This window comes from Euprymna scolopes, chromosome 6 (genome assembly GCF_053919585.1).
Source record: "Euprymna scolopes isolate OS-2025 chromosome 6, ASM5391958v1, whole genome shotgun sequence".
NCBI lineage: Eukaryota > Metazoa > Mollusca > Cephalopoda > Sepiida > Sepiolidae > Euprymna > Euprymna scolopes.
In genome coordinates this window covers 140,306,668-140,328,300 of record NC_136487.1, presented here as the reverse complement: position 1 = coordinate 140,328,300, position 21,633 = coordinate 140,306,668, and the positions used below count along the sequence as shown (strand labels likewise).

Here is a 21,633-nt window from a genome sequence, read left to right as displayed (position 1 = left end):
TACATAATAGGTACAAAACACCCTCCCCTCCCCATGTTAAGAATGGCTTTTTAAATAATAACGTTATTATTTCAGCATGGATCACTCTCTGCATGAGTACCCATTTTTCTTTTAATATTCATAAAAAGTAAAACTTTTTTCAAAATAAATAAATAAATGTTTGTAAATGTGACAAATAATCGTTTAGTTACGGCAACGTCAGTAAATAAAATATATTACGTGCGGGGTGGGGTGGGGGACTAAGGGAGCGACTATTATTTTTTTCTGCTGGTCGCCATGGAACTCAACGCCCAAGGAGTACCAAAATGTAATGTTTTTGTCAAATAAATAAACTTCAAGCAATTTTTGCAATAAATAATAGATAGCAACTTCGTTAATTTTACGACTCGCCCAGCATATTATAAACACCCTAACTTCCCCATGTTAAAACGGCTTTCGGAATGAACACCCCGACCTCCCCATATTAAGAACGTCTTTCGAGGTTTATGGAAGGGCGTTTTTTTTAACACGTTGAGGCATGTCGTAAAAATGAAACAGTTTAGAAAAAGTTAAAACAAACTTTTTTATGTAAACAATGCCGTGAAAAGAAACTAAACAATTAAAACGTAATGTTTCATGATTGAAAAGCCTTAACATAAAATTGGCAAGTACATAAATGAATTTAAATTTTTAAAATATGGGATTATTTTTTTTTGTGTGCTAATTCAGAGAGTGATCCGCGTTATTTTTTTTTAATCGTATTTCCACGTTTAATTAAAGTTTTATGATATGTTTTTTATTCAATTGAAAGGTTAAAGTACAGAATAGGTACAAAACACCCTCCCTTCCTCGTGTTAAAAATGGCTTTTTAAATAATAATGTTATTATTTCAGCACGGATCACTCTCTGCATGAGTAAGTTTTTTCTTTTTTACTTACCTTGTAGTAGTTGAAACGGAAGTTACCAGAAATAAAACCGGACAAGTCACGCAGAAACGACTTCGAAAAATATTTATATTTTATTTAATATTTTAATAATTCGCGAGGTAAATTTATTTTAATGACATAAAAACATGCATCGACTCTAAAAATGGGTTGTCTGAAAATTTCAAATAAATTGGTAACGTAGAAATATGGTTTTATTCACTTTTAACAAACCAAATTTACATTTATATATATATATATATATATATATATATATATATATATATATATATATATATATATATATATATATATATATATATATATATATAGTTGTCCTAAGCCAAGAAACAAAACAAAAAAGAAATAAATGTGTATTACTAAGAAAGTAATGTATGATTAGAAATGGAATTCTTTAAGAATAAAGATTAGGGTGTAATGCATAAGTATCCGCCAATTTTGGGTATAAACAATAGAAATTTTAGATATAGGTTCCTTGTACATGGATCTAACTTAATAACTTGATTTAAACCCAAAACAATAAATGTTAAGGGGCCATAATAGGGGACAAAGTTTTTAAAAAATTACCTCTGCGGTCTCTACTAAATTACTCAGACAATTTCTGGTCTAAACATTTGACATTTTTATAAATAATATTCAGAGATAGGGCAAGTTTTTTAATCGGTTTGAGTAAAAAATTTGAGCTACCACTATATAAATGTATGTATATATGTTTGTATACCTGCCTGAAACTTTCGACAGAGGCGACGGATTTTCAAAAGATCAATATCGTTTTGAAGCCCGACCCTTCGGACGACAAATACCGAAAAATTGGCTAAAAACATTAATTTCTTCATCCTCAACTGGGCCCTTTTCTACAGGGAGAGGTTGCTTTTTTCACCTATATTTTCGAAAGTGATCCCCTCTTTTCGATTGCCTAGCCTTAATTTAAACCTACGTCACTTCCGATTTGGCGGAGGTCGTAACAGCAAAGATGTCACGTTTTTTTCTCATTCTTTTCCTCCTTCGCGGTACAGGTTCAAGCCTGCCTTCCTACTATCACTTTTTTTTTGCTCAACACACACCTACAAACACCCGGGCAATGCCGGGCACCCATGCTAGTAGATGATAAAGCATACAGGACCGACAATATAAAAATATATACGAATGCATGTAGATTTAATCGTTTATTTAATATGGAGATTACGTCAATTAGGGGCATAGAATAAGGAAACACTTTGTCCATCCGGATTTTTTTTTATTTTTTATACTTTTGTATTTTTTTTATACTTTTTACATATTTTGTTCCTTCTTTTCTGTTGTTCTATTTGTTTGTTTTTTTATTTATTTTATCTTTTTTTATTTTTTATTATTTTATAATTTATATTTTGTTTAATACTACTTTGTGATTTGAATAGCATAAACGGTAACAACTAAGACCATGCCGCTAAATGTTTTGGCTTCGATTCTAGCTGGTGTCAATCAAGGTTGTTTTTTAACTTTTGAAATCACTGCTATATATATGAGCACCATGTAATAATCAATACTGCATTGGCTCTATAGTAATAAATATTTAATCTACATGAATGAAAATATATTTTAACATATTTTACAACCGCGTCACACCGGACGCCACAACTATATATTGGGTAAAATATAGTCAGCAATAAAGAATTGACTTTATTAAAATAATAAATACAAAATCTGCATAAATTAAAATATCATATTTAAGCGCATTTTACGACTGGCCAACTAAAATATATAATTGGCTTCAATTATTATGGTTATACGTAGACTAATTGCAATATGAATTCAGAACGTTTAAAATAATTTTTGTTTACTTTTTAAATTAACAGGCGATGAAATATCATACCCTGATCTGAAAGACGGTGGTATTGTGAAGACCAATAGCGAGAACCGTCAATCAAAACGAACGCAATTGGCGTCAGCGGCGGCAAAGCGCATGGAAGACCAACACAACGACGATAACTTTTGGATGGACAAGAAAGGGGGTCAACACGCTTTGGTTATCACCTCAAAAAATAAAAGCGAAGCGGTTTCGTCATCTTCCAGTTCCAATCACAAAGAACGCAAACCTCCAGCTCCGCATCGCAATTATTATTTGCGAAGAGCTAAACGAGATGTCAGTGACGACGGTTACCTACACAGGTCAAGTAAGTCATAATTTTACACACATATATATTAGCAAAAAATACACCTCTTTGCATATATATATATATATATATATATATATATATATATATATATATATATATATATATATATATATATAACACGGAAATTACATAATTGTCGAGCTCTCATACCCGGATTTCCTCCTGGAATTATTCCATTATAACACTATATATATATATATATATATATATATATATATATATATATATATATATATATATATATATATATATATATATATGTGTGTGTGTGTGTGTGTGTGTGTGTGTATAAACAAATTTACAAGGTTGCGACATTGAACATGCGGACATGTTAATGTTTCGGACAGGTAGTCGGTTAAAACCACAAGTCCACATCAGGCCATTTAAATAAACGTTGCTTTCCGCAAAAGAAACCAATACTCAAACGAAAAAAAAAAAAAGAAAGAAAACTATATTTTATAAAAAAAATAAATAAAAGATTTTAAAATTTAAATTGAGGATGAGGGGTCATGTGACATATATAATGTAGACATTAAAAGTTAGGAGAGAAAAGAAGAGAAAAAAGGAAAAAAAGAAAAAGAAAGACGAAAAGGAGTTTGTATTCGAAGTTAGCAGTATGGGGGAGAGGAGTTACTAGGAAATCATTAGGCAAAGAGGTGAAAGGGTGAACGTGGGTAAACAAGGAAGAGGGGGGTGTCAAAAGAATTGGGTTATAGATAATGATAAGTAAGCGAAGCAGAGATGCTTAATAAGAAAGAGAAATTGAAGAAAAAAAATCTTATGAGTAAAAAAAAAAGCAAATATAATGCAGTATATCTATCTATCTATCTATCTATCTATAGAATTATAAAACTCAGATAAGCTTGCTTGCTTGGGCGTTTAAACCGTCTATTCGGTTTCTGACTTCCGGTTTCAAAAATCGTCTGCTTACCTATTTCATGACCGCCCTGTCTTAAATCCGATATTAAAAGCAACTGCTGCTATTCAAAGCATACACAAGGTCAAGAATTAAAAAAAAATTATTTTAACGTGTTTCTCTTATAAATAAATGTAATTTAATCGCGCTGAGTTAAAAGAAAAACTGATTTAAATATAAACATACAATATATAACTATAATCATCTTTATAACCATATTTACTGCTTTTAATAGCGCTCCTGTGGATTCTGACGATTTATTTTCTTTCATGCCTTACTTAAAAATATTTTCTCTCCAAGGAGGGGGAGGGGGAAATTTGGTTTTAGTAGTACTTTTAGTAGAGTCTCCTTAATTTTAATTAGTGCTTGCAGTAGTGCTCTGGAGGTTTAAAGAATCAACGAATAGACTAACTATTAAAAAATAGCGCGGCCGTTAAATGCAAAAACACATTTTAAAAAGTCGTAAATAAATAAATAAATAAATAATGACGGGAGGGGGTAGACCGAATTTTCACTTTGAGAAAAATTCGGTTGCAAAGGAAAAAGAAAACAAAATAGTAATAATGGCGGGTGGTTGGTGCTCAACGTCAAATCGAGGCTGTAGATCGTTTCTGAAAATAGGGGATTGATTTACTAGAACGTTGTATATGAAACTGAACTCCCTTCCAAATGATTAAATATTGTTTTGTTTTCTTTCATTTTTTTATAATCTGGTAGCTTAGTGTTCAATAATCCACAGAAGTGGTTGAAAAAAGACAAAAAAGAAAAATTGTAAGGAGGTGCCGATTGTCCAGGTGCACCTACATATTTTTGAAAAATATTTTCTTTACCCAAGTTGTGCGTGATTTAAACTAGAACTAGGTTAAAAAACGTGTCCAAAATCATTTATTTATGATTATTTTATTTGTATTTTAACTTTCAAAGTTAGATCTTTTTTCAAACAAAAAACAAAGAGAATTCTTCTTCCTAAAAAACTACTTGATCAATTTTCATATTTAAAAAATATATTTGTTTGTTTTTACGACCTTACCCAGCATAGTTTACGTCCTAAATAGAAATCAAAATCTACTTTTTTGGCTAATACATTTCTACGGCGTTTAAAGATAATATTACAGAAGGATTTTTTAAAATTAATTAAATTTAACATTTTAGCGTGGGGATCACTTTCCTATATAAATTTAACGTAAAATGAGACCCCATTTTATGGTGACGTAGCAAGATATATAGGAAGTCTAGTATATATATATATATATATATATATATATATATATATATATATATATATATATAGTAAATTTTGCATATTTATATTGGAATTTTGAAAGTATATACGACAATTAAACCATAATGAATTTTTCGCCTTCTAGTCAGGATTAGTAATGCTATTACATGGGATTAATACTACTGCATGTTTTTATATATTAACGTGATGCTGAGTTTGTTAGCTAATCAGATTCCTTATTATTCATGCACCTATTTATCGCAGCAAATGGTCGTGCGTTCACCCCTTTCTTCGTTCGTTTTAAGAGAATGGGCGATTGTTTCTTTGTGTTAAAGATTACCTAGTTATCATCTTGATGTATTTAGATATGTCTTATGTTTTTATTTATTAATGATTAATATAATTAACATGATTATTATTATTATTGTTGTTAATTTTGTATATATAAATTTATTTATTCATTATTTTATGTGTTACTATCCTAGTTTGTACAGTCTACTATTTCACTTCTGCAGTTTAATAAATTAATTAATTGATAAATTTTACGAGGATTAAACGTGGAAATTTTTATGTAGCTTAATTACTATATATATCTTCATACCTACCTACATAGCTCTATTCAGAAATTGAGCACTGTTAAAGTACGATAAAACTCCGGGATACGGTGATCCTGGGATAAGTTTTTTTCAGGTTACGATGTGGAATACGATGTTTTTTCTGGCCACTGGTTACGGTATTTACTCCGACCTATGTTGTTATTTATAATGTTATTTGATTATATACATGTGTATTATATACTGTACTTTTTTTTTTTTTTTACTAATTTTAATGCCGTATCTCGGGGTTTTACTGTAAATAGTGAAAATAAATACATAAAATCTCATGTAGATTTATAAAAAAATAACTTTTCATTAAAATTTATATCTACACATAAACTGGTTTCGTCTTAATCTTAATTAAGATACATACGGTTCCCTCCTACGACAGAATGATTCGAACCCACAAACTTAAATATAAGTTACCCCTGGCTATAAAAATATTGTATTCGTAGATGCTACTCATTCATCAGCATATATATATATATATATATATATATATATATATCTTTTCAAGAAAAATAAGGTAAAAAAAACCCGATAAAAGTGCTCGATATGTTACATATGTTACATATGTTACATATGTTACATATGTTGATCGCTCGATAAAAAATTAAAAAATTATATATATATATATATATATATATATATATATATATATACATATATATCATAAGAGTAGTGGTCGATGGACAAAAATCAGAAGCCTGCAGTATTAATGCTGGAGGCCCAACTCTCTTCCTGATCTACATCAATGACCTCCCTAAACACATACTTAAATCATTCGTTGACATCTATGCTGATGACATGACCATCTACGGCAACACATCAAAGGTTGTAAATGACAAAGTTCTCTCTGATTCTCTCTCCTCTGATCTCGAGCGCGTGGTTCAGTGGGGGAAGACGTGGCTGGTTACCTCTAATGCATCTAAAACCAAACTCCTATCCTTACATCATCAACGCTCTGATCCCCATCTGGCATCAATTGGGATGGATGGCTCTCGTCTGGGAGAGGCCCCGTGTTTTGACAAGCTTCTAAGTTTGACCTTTACTCCTGATCTGAAATGGAACACGTACATCAAGTCTGTTGCCAAGGTCGCTGGAAAGATGGTAGGATCCTTCTACCGCTCCAGACGATATCTCACTACTGATACAATTCTCTATCTATATAAAAGCCAAGTACGTCCAAGGATGGAATACTGCTGCCATATCTGGGCAGGAGCTGCTAAAAACAGCCTATCCTACCTTGACAGAGTACAAAATAGACTTCATGGCTTAGTGGAGGATGCCCTTTTCTCTACCCTGCAACCTCTCTCCCACAGAAGAGACGTTGCGAGCCTATCCTTGTTTTATCGTTATTTCCATGGCAGGTGCTCGTCTGAGCTCCAATCTTTGGCCCCCCTCGCCAATCTTTTACGGAAAACACCCGTCTAGCCGAATCCACTGTGCCTAAATCAAAACGTAGATTCCATGAACAAAGCTTCTTTCTTAGAACTGCACGCCTATGAACTCTGTTCCGTCTGCCTGCTTCCCACCTGACTACAATTTGGATGTGTTCAAGTCCAACGTTAAGAAATTCCTAATGAACCACCCCCTTAAGTAAACACTACATCAAATCTCCACACTAACGTAATGTACTAGCAATAACCCTTATCCCTGAGTGGCTTCCGGGTCTTGATAAGTGGTGACCCCTGTGTAAAAAAAAATATATATTACTGAACTCACTCAATGCCTAAAATGAAAATACAATGTACTTCCAACACTTACACGTTATAACAAAGTCTCATATTATTTCGACACACTCACAAAAATGATGCATCACTTTTATATAAAACAAAACTAAAAAATGAAATTAAATGTCAAACAAGTATATATATATATATATATATACATATATATATACATATATATATTTTATATATAAACTAACATAAAAAAATAAAATAAATATATAAATAAATAAAATACAAAACCATAACCTAGATTTGAAACAGGTTAAGAAACTAGATAGAGCACACACAAAGGAACAGGTCAACCAGAGGTCAAATAGGCCTTTGTCCGATAAGTGCATGTTCATTGGCTGATAGGAAGGGCGCGGTGGATACTAGAAAGCTGATTGGCTAACTAAAATCTCAATAGAAGGTGCGTATATAAAAACGACAGGCAACCACAAAATTCGCGCATAAGCCTGAAGAGTCCTAGAGTGGATGAAACGCGGAATATTCAGTGTAGCTTAATCGCCATATATATATTTTTTAACTACTATATATATATATATATATATATATATATATATATGACAAAACGTATATAATTCAAATTCCAAGATGTTGTTCATTTTACCGTTTATTTCTTTCAGTGTGTTAAAATGTTTAATTCTTGACAGCACCTGCTTCGTAATGTAGCAACAATAATATAATTATGATATCAATTTCTGAATTTTTTCCGCCTCTACCCATCAAAATAGTAAGAACTCATTTACTTTAAAAAAGAAAAAAAAATTAGGACATGATTATTTAAATCTGAAAAATGCGAAGAGTACTTGCATTTATTTTATGACTAGCGGGGGTACCCGGCGTTGCCCGAGTGTTTGTTTCCGGGACGGGGGGGGAGTTTTAAAAAGTGTAATGCTAGGTAAGTAGGAAGGATCAAACCCGGAGTCATGAGTAAAAGTAGGAAAATAAAGTGTGAAAAAAAAACAAAACAAAAAAAACATCTGCAACGTTAACAGTTCGGCCACCAAGAAAAGTCCATTCCAGTTGTTTAGGAAAAAAAAAAAAAAAACGACTACGGTAGGTCGGCGCGAACGTGAAAATATAATGTGAATTGTCCAGCACGCTAACCACTACGCCACAGAGTACTGCAGCTTAGTTTAGTGATTTTAAATAACTTCACATGTAAGAACTACGAAGCCAAACCGGTGTTCTCTTCTCAACTGTTCCTTGTGAACGATCCCCAAACGGTGTTAAGTGGTGGCAGGGGGAGGAGGAATTTATTAGAGAGAAAATATTTTACCACTTCCATTGATCTTAACTGATTTTGGCCGTGACTTCTCAGCAGAAAAAGTATAGAAATCTAAGATTATCGAGGAATTTGAGAAATAATAAGCCTATAACACACCTCAGATATTGTTCTGCCGTTTGTGCATATTATATTTGCATGAAATATCTTGATTTTTAATCCTATTAATGTCAAAATCAGACGGGAAAAAATGAGTTCATTTTATTTATATAGATAGAAAGATATTTATGCCATCTTTGATTTTTCTCGCACATACATAGTCATACACACACTAGCACACACGCACGCATATGTGTGTGTATTTGTTTGTGTGTGTATATGCGTGCATATGTATAAGTAGGTTTGTGTATATATTTATGAGAAATGTATAACATCGAAAAAATAACAGACGCGTTTATATGAATTCACACACAAAAAAAAACATTAAATATTTGCTTTCGGAGGACGCATGAATTTTGTTATTTTTATCATACATATAATGCTTGCATGGGAATAATTTTATTGATAATATTCTTTTTTTTGTTTCTTTACAGAGAGATTTATGATTCCCATCGGTAAGTATTTATTTTTACAATATATTCATGGCAATATTTAGAGTTACCAGACAGTCAAGGATGGTTCTAGGATAACACTAGGTTTGACAAAGGAATATTTCCTGCCGAGAACAATGCAACCGGAGCTTATGAGAAACTTGAGGGGATAAAGCATCTTAGTAAAGTGCGAAGTCTAAAGAGAAAATGCCCTGTTAACTCTGGTCTGAAAACAAGGAATATTATTTTTACTCTTATTCACCAAAAACAAGGTACATTTAGTACCATATCTACCAGAACACTATGTAGGGAGTTGAGCAGCGAGAGGTCTGTTTACATTACCCTCGAACTTCTGCGTGTCAGTAAAGTCAGAGAAGCAGGAGACCGGGAGGAAATTTCAAAGTCTAGCATTTCAAAAGCAGAAACAATTATAATAGAGGGCTTCCCATCATCATCATCATCATCATCATCATCATCATCATCATCATCATCATCATCATCATCATCATCATCATCATCATCATCATCCGGCCTCTGCCGAGATTGAACTCACTACACCCTTCCAGTATTCCCTATCTGTCATAGCATCCAAACAATCTTGTATCCTATCTGGAAAAGTTAATTGTCGTGTGAGATGATGGGTGCCTCCAAAGTACAAATGATGAAACAAGTTCATCTGTGGCACGCGCACAAAGCCCAACAAACTGAACACGTCTCTTACAAACTGTGATTGATACTTTCGGTAAGTCTCCATATGTCATTTCTAGAGTTGGGTGGTTTCGCCATGAGAGATTGAGTACTCTTCTCGAAAGACGTGTGTAACATCCATCCAAACAACGCTATTGTAGAGATATCTACAGTGAAGAGGTTGGATTTTGCTGTTTGTTGGGTTAGTCAACGATATTTACATTAAGGGCGCACAAGTATTTGAATTAATCAGACCACATTCCAATAAAATACTTGTAAAACAGGCATAGGGATGCAACATTTCGGCGATATATCGCCCTAAAGGCGCAGTACAAGTAACACGTAATTTACCAGCCAGCAGCAATAAAACTACGCGGGATGAACCAGCTTCCTCCAAGGAGGAAGTGTCTAGGGAACATCAAATTCACAAGCAGTTTCCAGTTGCATGTGGGGAAGAATGACGACGTTCTGTTTTACAGTTCTTACAAAGACATGTCGACTTTCCCCTTACATACAGCGCCTGCTATTTCCAAATAGTCACCCATATGGTGCTTATCAGGCTGAACGTTGCTTTAAATCGGTGATCTAACGAGAATGAGGATACTGTACAATATATACTAACAGTAATGGACTGCTGTAAATTATGGACCAATATCTAAAGGGAGAGAGAGTTCAACAGTGTAATTTTTGTTCACATTACACAAATATAGAAAAGGTTCAGAAAAGAAATAAAAAACTAATAAGGCTTTCAAATATTTGTTTTTGGATTAGACTAAATATAGTGAGAAATGAGTGCAACATACTCTGCTGTCGTGTTACCAGCGTTAGAGTCTAAAATACCAAAGAAAGCACCATTTATCTATATTGCATATATTTTAAATATTATTATATACCGATTATATTAATGAAGTAAAATCGATTTTCTCATGAAAAATAAATCACTATAGGACAATCAAAAGATGCGCTAAGTTCAATATAGTCACGCATCTTGCCAATAACTGATGCATTTTCCGGAAATTATCAGTCAGTTTCATTTTATCACAGAATTCCCTACATTAATTCTGACCTGGCTGACTCTCTCAAAAGTCATACTTGGGAGAAATCGTCCATAAAATCTACTATCACTTACACTTACATCAATCATGGGGATATTTTCGTCATTGCATACATTTTTCAGTTCAGGCCGTTATTATTTCATTTTTATTCTGTGATATTATAACTTATTTAAGTAATACGTCTTGCTTTCTACAGCTTATGTTCTTATTTTTACAACGCTTTGATTGGCCAGTTAGAAACCTATCTAGGGGTAACGTAATATAATTGCCGAACAATTAAAATTGCTTTTGAAAATAAAATATCTTGTTTTCTATTTCTCGATCTAGTAAAAAAAAAAAGAAAGAAAAAAAGGTGATACTAGTCATACATTCTACGATGGGACGTTTCAAAGTAAAGCCTCGTATATTTTAATTAGAAATGTTGAAGAGCTACAAAGACAGGAGTGGTACCATTAAAACGAGCGACCATTTGTTCTCAAGAATTTATTTTTCTGCAGTCACCATCATTTTACATGCACTTTTGCCAGCGTAAACGATAACTGTGCATGGGCGCCCGGAGCGCCCACTTTGTTATGCGAGATTTGTTCCAAATGGTAAAACGTATGTTTTAACTAAAAAAAAATTGAAGAGTTAAAAAGACGAGATTATACCATAAAAACGAGCTACCTTTGTAATCTAGGATTTGCTTTTGTACAAAGTTGCCACCGTTCTCAATGCACTTTTGCAGGAATTTAATGACGCACCTTTGCTTTTAACGCACGTCTATGACAGGGATTGTTTTCTTAGAGTCTCACACTAATGATATCTACAACAAGAAGAAACAACTTTCAAATCATGGATGCATATTGTCAGTCATCATAACAATGCAAGTTGCAATTCATTTCCATCCACTGGGGCACCGTGAAAAATAGAAGGGATTACCCTTGGATTAAATATTAACATTTCATGTTTATAGATTCCGATGAATACTGACATATCAGATTGTATATCCAGTTCAGTGACTGTTACACATATTATACACAATAGCACTTATCCGATTTCATTATTCACGTTCCAATTATATTCTAAATAAACACCAATCTCAGCAAATCGACTCAGCCAAACTTACGTAGCCTACATTAAGTTTCTTCATTCACTTCATATGTTTCAATTATTTCATTAATAAAATTAACACATTTCTATACATTTACCCAAAGAAAATAACACTTCAGTCTAAAATTATTATTTTTAAATAAAAAACGCTTTGCTTTCTTTTTATCTACAACCCCAGTTCTTGTTTTAAATTCTAAAACAGATTTAACATTTCTCATATGTAAAACTTCTCATGTTTGTATTTTGTTTCTTTTCAAAATAGAATTAACCTTAAACGGTTGTATACGTTCTGATACTACACTTCGTCTTTTTTCTCCTTGAGCAGTTAAGGAGAAATCCTTCTAGACTGCGGCACATTTTCTTTTTCATCTCATATGAATCTCTCAATATTTATTTCCCAGATCTCTTTTCTGCTCAATAACTTTTAGCTGCCAATTGCCAACATCTGATGTTAGATTTGCGATTTTATCGGCTGATAAGTTGTTCGCAGAGGTCACACTTGCTGTTGAATTGCCTTTCTATTAGAATAAATATCTTTCTTGGGGATATCGTGCAGACTCTCAATGAGATTCAACTAACAACTAACTTTTTGGAAACAATTTCATAACAAAACTATTTTTATTCAATCATTATTTTGCCTGTCAAAAGTAGTGAAAGGTGAGATTGGGGTTGATGAACTAACGAGGTAACGATCGTGCGTCTCTCTCGGTCTCTCTTTCGCTCACTCTTGCTTTTATTGACAGATTCTTTCTTTGTTGTATCAGAGGTCAATATGTGCGTGCAAAGTCCGACCTGGTTTTTTCTTTATTCTCCGAAGTCAATATATGTGTACAAGTCCGACCTGGTATTTTCTGTGCCTCGTCAGAGGTCAATATGTGTGTCAATATCCGCATGATATTTTCTTTGTGCTCTGCTAACCTGGAATTTGTGTGTGTGCACGAGCTATAAGTTCCTTTATCCAACAGAATTAGTTTCTTTTCTTAAATAGTGAGCAAATGATTATGTTCATATTTTTTCTTTTTCTTCTTTTTAATAATCTACTACTGATTTTCTTTAAATTAAAATAAGTATTTTATATGTTCCACGAGAAACGCCGGAACATGTGTCTTGCTAGTTTGCAATATAATTGTTATAAATGTTAATATTTATGGACGCCCACTCTATTACAAAAGAAACCACATGCAAAGAGGCTCCTTTATACATATGGAACATATTCAGAAATTATTACATTGATTTTCCGAAAACTCTGTATTGTATACAAATTGCTATTGACCAACTACGGGCACACATTTTAGTATACATTAAATTTTAAATTGTTTATAACGCTAGTTCAGAGTTAAAGCAAATAAATTGTTAACTATTGTAACTATTAGAGTAATTTTCAACACTACCGATAATGTTTACCTATTTATTTACTTTTTATTGTGTTTAAATTGATATTTTGCAACATGGCGTATATTATAAATCTATAGGGTCACACCACAGCTATAATCATTTTATAAAGGTTATGTTTTAAGTTATATTAATACAAAAAAAAAAAAAATTCGAATCGATCAGTGGGTAGAAACTAAGATTGAAGATTTACGGGGTTCTGGTTTCGATTTCCAGTTATATCGTCTGCTTTATTTGTTGGAACTTTATTATCTACTAGTAATATACTAGTTACCATTTCTAAACGTGTAAGAGAACGCAGACGCGCGTCCGGTAGCAGCAGTAGCAACAGCCAACGTATGCAAATGACCGAGACGCGTGCAACGACGTGCAGCGAGGAAGAAGAAAATAAAAATGTCATAAAAAAGAAAATATGTGACCGAGAAGGTGAGAAATAGACATGTTACATGCGTGGCCCGAGGAAAACAAGAAAAGACATATCCAAATCTGCTGACAAAGAGAGAGTACCACGTGTTCGACACGGCAGAGTCTTGTTGAGTACATTGGAGTATGAGAAGACTTCTGAGCAAGAGACAAGGCACTATTACAGAAGCACCTGCAGATAAATGTCTGTTGTTTCAACTGAAACAAAGTTAGTCGAATTCGTTCCTTGTCTTTGCGACTGTCTGCATACAACGTGTGTCCCCCTGAGTGTTGATATGTTACACCTACGATACAAAAATAGTTAAGGTCAGTTGTTTTGACTTTGCTGATTCCCCGAGCGAGGAGAATTACAAAGTTTACTGTAATCGTCGATATTTTTGATAAAAATATTATTCCAGCTAAGTTGGTTAGATGACCTGTATGACTCTGGCATAGAACTAGGTCGTGAGAATATGTGTCTTTGAGTTACGGTTGATATCCAACCAGTCTCGGTTAGACGGTTGGCCAATCGTCTTCTAGCGAGATTCGGTATGGCGAACCTTGATTGGTGGACGAAGGAGGTCGCGTTGGATCTCACGTTGCCTAGCCACACTGATGAGGTACTAGGGCTCCACTCAAGAGATAGCGTCACATCCGCAATCCAGTGTCATAAATCTAAACATATTTCTATCTATTGTTCTCCCCCTTTGTTAGTCATTGCTCCACGCTAACCAACAGTTCCATGTCAAGTCTCTTTTGTGAACAGATTCATATCGATTGTCTACTGATAAACCCTATTTCCTATGTTATATTTTTCTATATTTCTTTTACTTCCTAACACATAGGATGGAGATGCCTATAGTATCATGTGGGTCTTACTTTAACTAGCTAACCAATCAGATTTATTTTATTATCGCCTTTCAGTTGAAATGCTCATTAGCCAATGGGCCGTGGTTGACTTCTTATTCTTTTGTTTTATTCTCTATAGTATTACGCACCTTTTCCTTGTATGAAGATGCTTTATTAATAGTTGAGACCATCTTAATATGTGTGTGTTCAAGTACTTTTGTATATATCATAATTTCATTCCATTTTTCTCATGTATTGGTATCCTAAAGTAAGGTTTCTTTTGTGTAGGTCTAATGTTACAAACAAAAATATTCGCTTATCAATTATTCAGGGAAAGATTTATCGTGCAAGTAAGTAAACCTTTATATTTTGTCATATGAGAAATGTAATATGCAATATGGTTGTGAACGTATGGTTCGATTGCATAACAATATTAAAAACCAGCACTTCTAGATGCCAGCGTATGATCTAACATTTTAAGAAGACACCTATAAGATGGAAATTCTTTTTACAGATTACAGAAAAAAAAACATAACGGCAATATATGACATAAGTTCAGAAAATGGGATTAACAAACAAGTGCCCTAGAGACAAAGCATTGACCTGCAAAAATGCTTGGGCAGCTATTTCCCAGCAGGAGCGTGTCAGGCGATTAGCAATAAACTAATCACATTTCAATGTGTAACAGAGTGCAGACGTGCGTATGGCGACTATATACAAATACTCAACCGTATGGGAAATAATGTAACGGTATGGAAAAAGAAAACGACTATAAAGTGGAGAAAGAGATCGCTCGAGAGAACAGAGGTCAAAGAGAAGGAGCTCGATCTCGTTTTATTCGGGAAAGTACTCGGAAATAAATGTCGTTGTTATAAATAAAAGGCTTCAAGTTATTACTTGCTTTATGTTCCTTGCGATATATTCTGCTACAACGTGTTGGGTCTCGAGTGTCTACTTGTTAGCGCGTGCATAAACTTGTTTGACGTTACAAAGGCACAGCCTCATATATCTGCACAAGACGAGGATGATATCTCGGTAAATAGGGAACAAGCCATTTCTTTCGGAAAAAAGGTTTTCGTGACATGCTTTGAATAATTGTTAATTGTTACAATTGAGCGAGGATTTTGCAACAAGCAAAAGGTATCAAATCTGAAATGAAAAAACACTGCAGCGTTGTGAAAAAAAAATCTCGTTTCTGAGTAGGAAAAAGTTTAAAAAGTGGAAATGTAAGTCGTTCAAAAGAAAATGAAAACGCTAACACACACACACACACGCACACACACACGCACACACACACACGCACACACACACATACACACACACACACACACACACACACACACACACACACACACACACACACACACACACACACACACACACACACACGGGCGCGCGCGGAAAAATGTTTCTCGATTTTTTGTTAATCAGAAACTCGAAAATAAGTTTGTCTATTTTTCTCTAGTTGATGAGCGAAAATTATTTTCTCACACCATAAGAAAAGCTACAAATTATAATAATATATAATCTATTATTGTACAATATAGTATTATATATATATATATATATATATATATATATATATATATATATACATATATATATATATAATTTTTATTTGTTTTTTATATAGCTTACACGAAAGCAAAGTTTGCTTTCATGTAAGCTATATCGCCTGAAGAGGTCTCTAGTTACTAGCTGACCGAAAGATGCTCATGATTGTGTAGCAACATATTACAGCTTATGTAGAAACAAATTAAAAATATTACTTGCCCTACTTCGGTATTGAGCACTCTTGTATTAACCTCGTTAAACTTCATTGGTTACTTTACCTCTGTAAAAATATAACACCGGATTTTATATATACGATAGCGTCCAAAACTAAGGGACAAAATTAACAAAATTTTTTTGTATTTGTTAAAAATAACAACTGTGAAATTTTGACAACTGATAGTCGTTATCATCCATAATAACATACTAAAATTTGAATCATTTGAAAAGGATAGAAAAAGAATTATAACAATCATTTATTTATTTATTTTCAAAATAGGAGCGTCCAAAAGTAAGGGACAAAATTGAGAAACGCAATGTAAACAGTATGCTATATTCAAATTTTTTGATTTCCTCTAAAGAATAAGTCTTACTTAGTCATTTGTAAATATTGCATCAGCTGCATCATGGCGAAACGCCAAAAATTCGGTTACTCTGTGAGACAAGCTATTGTGAAGCTACACAAGGAAAAACACACCATTACAGAGATTTCAGAAAAATGAACCGTTCCAAGAGTGTTGTAGGCAGGGTTGTTAAATACTACAATGATACTGGCAAATATCGAAAGTGGAAAATATTAGAAAGTCTTACAAGTAAGGATACTAAATCTTAATAATAATAGAAAACTCTGTGGACCGTCCGGACGTTCTAGCTTGAATTTTTATATACATTAGAACCTTGGGATACGATGACCCTAGGATACGTTTTTTCAGTTTACGATATGAAATACGATGTTCTTATGGCCCCTGGTTACAGTACTTGCCCCGTCTTACGGTATTTGATTATATACATGTGTATTATATACTGTGCTTTATTTCGTTACTAATTTTTAATGCTATATCCATGGGTTCTACTATATATATATATATATATATATATATATATATATATATACATATGTATATATATATATATATATATATATATGTGTGTGTGTGTGTGTGTGCGTGAGTGTAAATATAAATGTTTTGTGTATATATATATATATATTTATATATATATGCATAGCATTTAAATCTAGATAAGACGCCTGTACGATTTCATCATAAAGAATCGCCTGATCCAGTGTCATAACTAAGACATAAGTGTTTCAATACAGTACTTATCTAATAACTAATAGTACACAAATCATATTAATATTTAAAACTTTTGAAATCACTACTATATATTTGGTACAATATAATAAGTAATGGAGAATTGGCTCTATACTAATAAATACGAAATCTGCATAAATTAAAATATAATATTTAAGCGTATTTTACGACCAGGAAACGCCGGGTGACATACTCGTAAGAATATGTAAATGCAATTAGACTTAAAATCAGATTTCTTAATCATATATCTTCAAACATGGTAGAAAATCTGAAAACCGACTCTGATGAAAAGCCAAAAAGCGTCATTGAAAATGAAATAAAATTTCAGGGCGAACAGATAATTTACAACGCCGGACATTGACAATTATTGAATGTTAAGGTTTAGTTTTATTATGGTTAAAGGAAGTTAGATTAACAACAAAAACAGCTCTTTTTGGGCCATTGATAATGTCTTCGGTATTTTACACAAGGTGATAATCCTTAAGACTGTCAATAAATGAAACGATAATTTCGTTACTCATGTAAAAGACTTCAACAAAAAGAATTAGTTAAATGCTTTTTGTGCGTCGCTCAATCAAGTAAAGATATGGAATTAATGACGCGAATTGTTTAAAACAAATAGGACACGATTATATCTTAAATATACATGATGTTGCAGAAGATTATGAAGGAGTATGAAACTTAAAACTTGACATTTGAGCAATTGGGGACAACTAGTCTCCTCTCTAAGTATTTACACATTATACAAAACGAACTCATGAAAGGCACAAAAAGCAAAAATTACAATGTAATATAATTTTATTAAATATCAGGCATTTTGATTTGTAAAATAAGAAACTGTCGAATAGAATCCAATTATATTTAACAGTCGCTACCTAAAACTGTATATTTAACAGAAAAATAATACGATTAACAATTAATCATATATTGGATATTTTATTAAAATATTCTTTTATCGATCCATCATACAGATAAATATCGTTCATATTTAAATAAAACTTACACTTCCCTATCCCCTAAATAAGTCGTGCAATATTTTATTAAAAGATTGAATTACTAACTATTCAAAGAAAGTGCTTCATATGTTATTAAAATATACCAACTCACCACATAGTAAATTGTTTCATACCCCATTAAAAGATAGAATTACCAATTCTTGATGTAAAAACGATTAAGGTCAGCTAGTCAATAAAAGTCTTTCCTTGATAATGCGACATAAACATAAAAGTATAAATATCTGCAGACAACACCAGAACGAGTCGATTTGTTAATAATCATCTTGTGTTCCTCAGGTTTTCTTGCCAAGATGGACACGCAAGTGAAAGTATTAATATTTCCGGGTAACGCAGGGAAGGAACAATTAGGATTAAAGAATTGATATTAATAAAACTCGGCAGAACACTGTTTGGACACTTATTTGGTGATTAGTTTTTTTCTTTTTTTTTTTTAGTTTTAGTTATTTTACGCCAGGTAGCCATGTATAAGGCTCTCAATAAATGAAACGATAATTTAGTTACAGTTGTAAAACTACACCAAAGATATTTAATAGCTATGGCTCCAGACAACGCTTGAAGCCACTTTATGTAAGGAGTTAACAAAAATAAAATCCGGTTATTGCAACTAGAGGACATGACTATTGATCTTAGTTTTGAAAAGACGAAGGTTATAAGTTGGAACAAAACATTCATTACGAAGATAAATCCATAATTCTGCAGTTCTTTAGAATAGGAAGCTGTATTACAATGGGTATCAAAACAGCGAATTGATGAGGATTTCTAAATCAGACGAGTCAAACGAGTTGGATCATAAGAAGTAGGTAATAGATCAACAATTCTGGAGAACACGAGCCATAATAGTACAGTAACGTAGTAGAGAGGAGGAACATTCTTTTATTGTTTAAATTACCTGTAGTGTTATAAAAGATGCTGGAAGTGTTCCCCGTTGGCATCTATGCATTTCTGGGCACGTTTAACAACGTTTGCAGATACTGCCTGTAGATCTTCTCTGGTGATTCTCCTGATAGCGTTGGTAATGTTCTCCTTTAGTTGGTCTAGATTGTGAGGATTATTTGCATGAACTTTTTGTTTTAAAGTCCCTCAAAGATAGAAATCACATGATGACAAGTCCGGGGAACGTGGTGGCCATAACCCTTTGCGTATTGTTCACTCTTCCGTAAACATCTTATCTGTGAGACGTGTGGCATGTAGCGCCATCTTGTTGGAAAAAGAATTACATTTTGTCCTGTGGTGTCAGTGGGTCATTAAAGAAAAAGATTAGATAGATTGGGCTACTTTTCAGTGGGCCACCCTGTATTTGTTGAAAAGACTGAGACTAGTAACATCAGATATGTGAGAATGAGATTGCAGAGAAGAAAACATGGGACTAATTAAATTAAATAAAAATAAATAAAAATAGAACCAAATCAAATGTCTTTCTTTGTATAGTTCATTAAAAAATGTGATGCAAGATTTGTAACTTAAATATACATGATCTTGCAGAACATTATGAGTGAGTATGGAGCCTTAAAATCTGACATTGGAGCAATTGGGAACATAGAAAGTGTTTCATATGTTATTAAGATATACTGTTGCCATTTCACCACTGTTCCGTGCTTCATTTAAAGATAGAATTACCAATTCTCTATATTAAAACGATCTCATATTTTATTACAGAGTATTATTACCAAAGTGCGAAATGAAATCAATCGATTTTTTTATAATTTTTATTTGATACATATTTACAATTTTTTAAATATGGGTTTCTATTCTAAATATCACCATATAATTATGAAACATAATACATCTTTGCTCTATACAATGATAGGGAAACAAAAATGGCAGAGAACGAGAGAATCATAAGTAGGTTCAGTTACGCCGCGTTCTTTTACTTGTTTCTGAAAATGACAAACGTGTTACAGTAAAAATGAAAAATCAAAAATAAAGGAAAAATCATTTTATTGCTTATATTTTATTATTGTAAAATCCAGGCATCACATGCATGGCTAGATTCTTAACATCCGCTGGTGGAAGCAAAAAGATTCTTAACATCCGCTGGTGGAAGCAAAAAGATTCTTAACATCCGCTGGTGGAAGCAAAAAGATTCTTAACATCCGCTGGTGGAAGCAAAAAGATTCTTAACATCCGCTGGTGCAAGCAAAAAGATTCTTAACATCCGCTTGTGGAAGAAAAAAGATTTTTAACATCCGCTTGTGGAAGCAAAAAGATTCTTAACATCCGCTGGTGAAAGTCAAAAGTGTCAGACATCTGTTCACTTATTTCACTCTTCGCTCCTTATTTATGTCTACAAGGCCACGTTAAATATCTTTTGATTACGTCATCTGACATCATCTATAAGCTGTAAGCCGATTCCTGATAATAGTTTTTTTGGACTATATTATTCTTTTGCTGTTCCTTATTTTAAAAGTATTCATATAATTGATAAGAAACGTGTTAGCTTATTTTTTATCTAGTCATGTTCACCCTAAACAAGACACATTGCCACCTGAACGTAATTTTGACCATTTGGGACCATTTTCAGCGAAATGTTGGTTTACATTACATTAAAATTTCTGCATGCCTGTAGAATCAGAGAAGCAGAAAATTCAGTTATCTAGCAGTTAGAAGAAAGAAGAGGAGAAGACTTTCCGATATCTAGAGCCTCAACAATGAAGGGAGCGGATTTTGTCGGGTTTGTCGGGGTTATGGACGTCGAGGGAGGACGAGTGCGATAAGTTTTTGAAAGCAGATTCCATTGAAATACTTGCAAAACAAGCACAGGGAATCAACATTGCAGTGATATAGCAGGGATTGGAGCTTAGTTGACAGTGCGAAACCTATCAGATTGCATACTCTTTTTGCACCCTGTTCAAAAGGGAGAACCTAGTGGTAGATATACAAAACGCCCAGATGTGGGAACAATAATCCATACA

At 33.1% G+C, this 21,633-nt stretch overlaps 1 protein-coding gene across 1 annotated transcript in view; it reads left to right on the top strand.

The window, feature by feature from the left end:
- The window catches only part of LOC145277997 (zonadhesin-like), a 441,395-nt gene that overhangs the window by 178,829 nt on the left and 240,933 nt on the right, over positions 1-21,633 (top strand). Inside the window, exons 2-3 of the mRNA XM_080130167.1 lie at positions 2,759-3,076; positions 9,368-9,388. Of these exons, the coding sequence (XP_079986293.1) occupies positions 2,759-3,076; positions 9,368-9,388 (339 nt within the window). The remainder of the gene's footprint in view (positions 1-2,758; positions 3,077-9,367; positions 9,389-21,633) is intronic.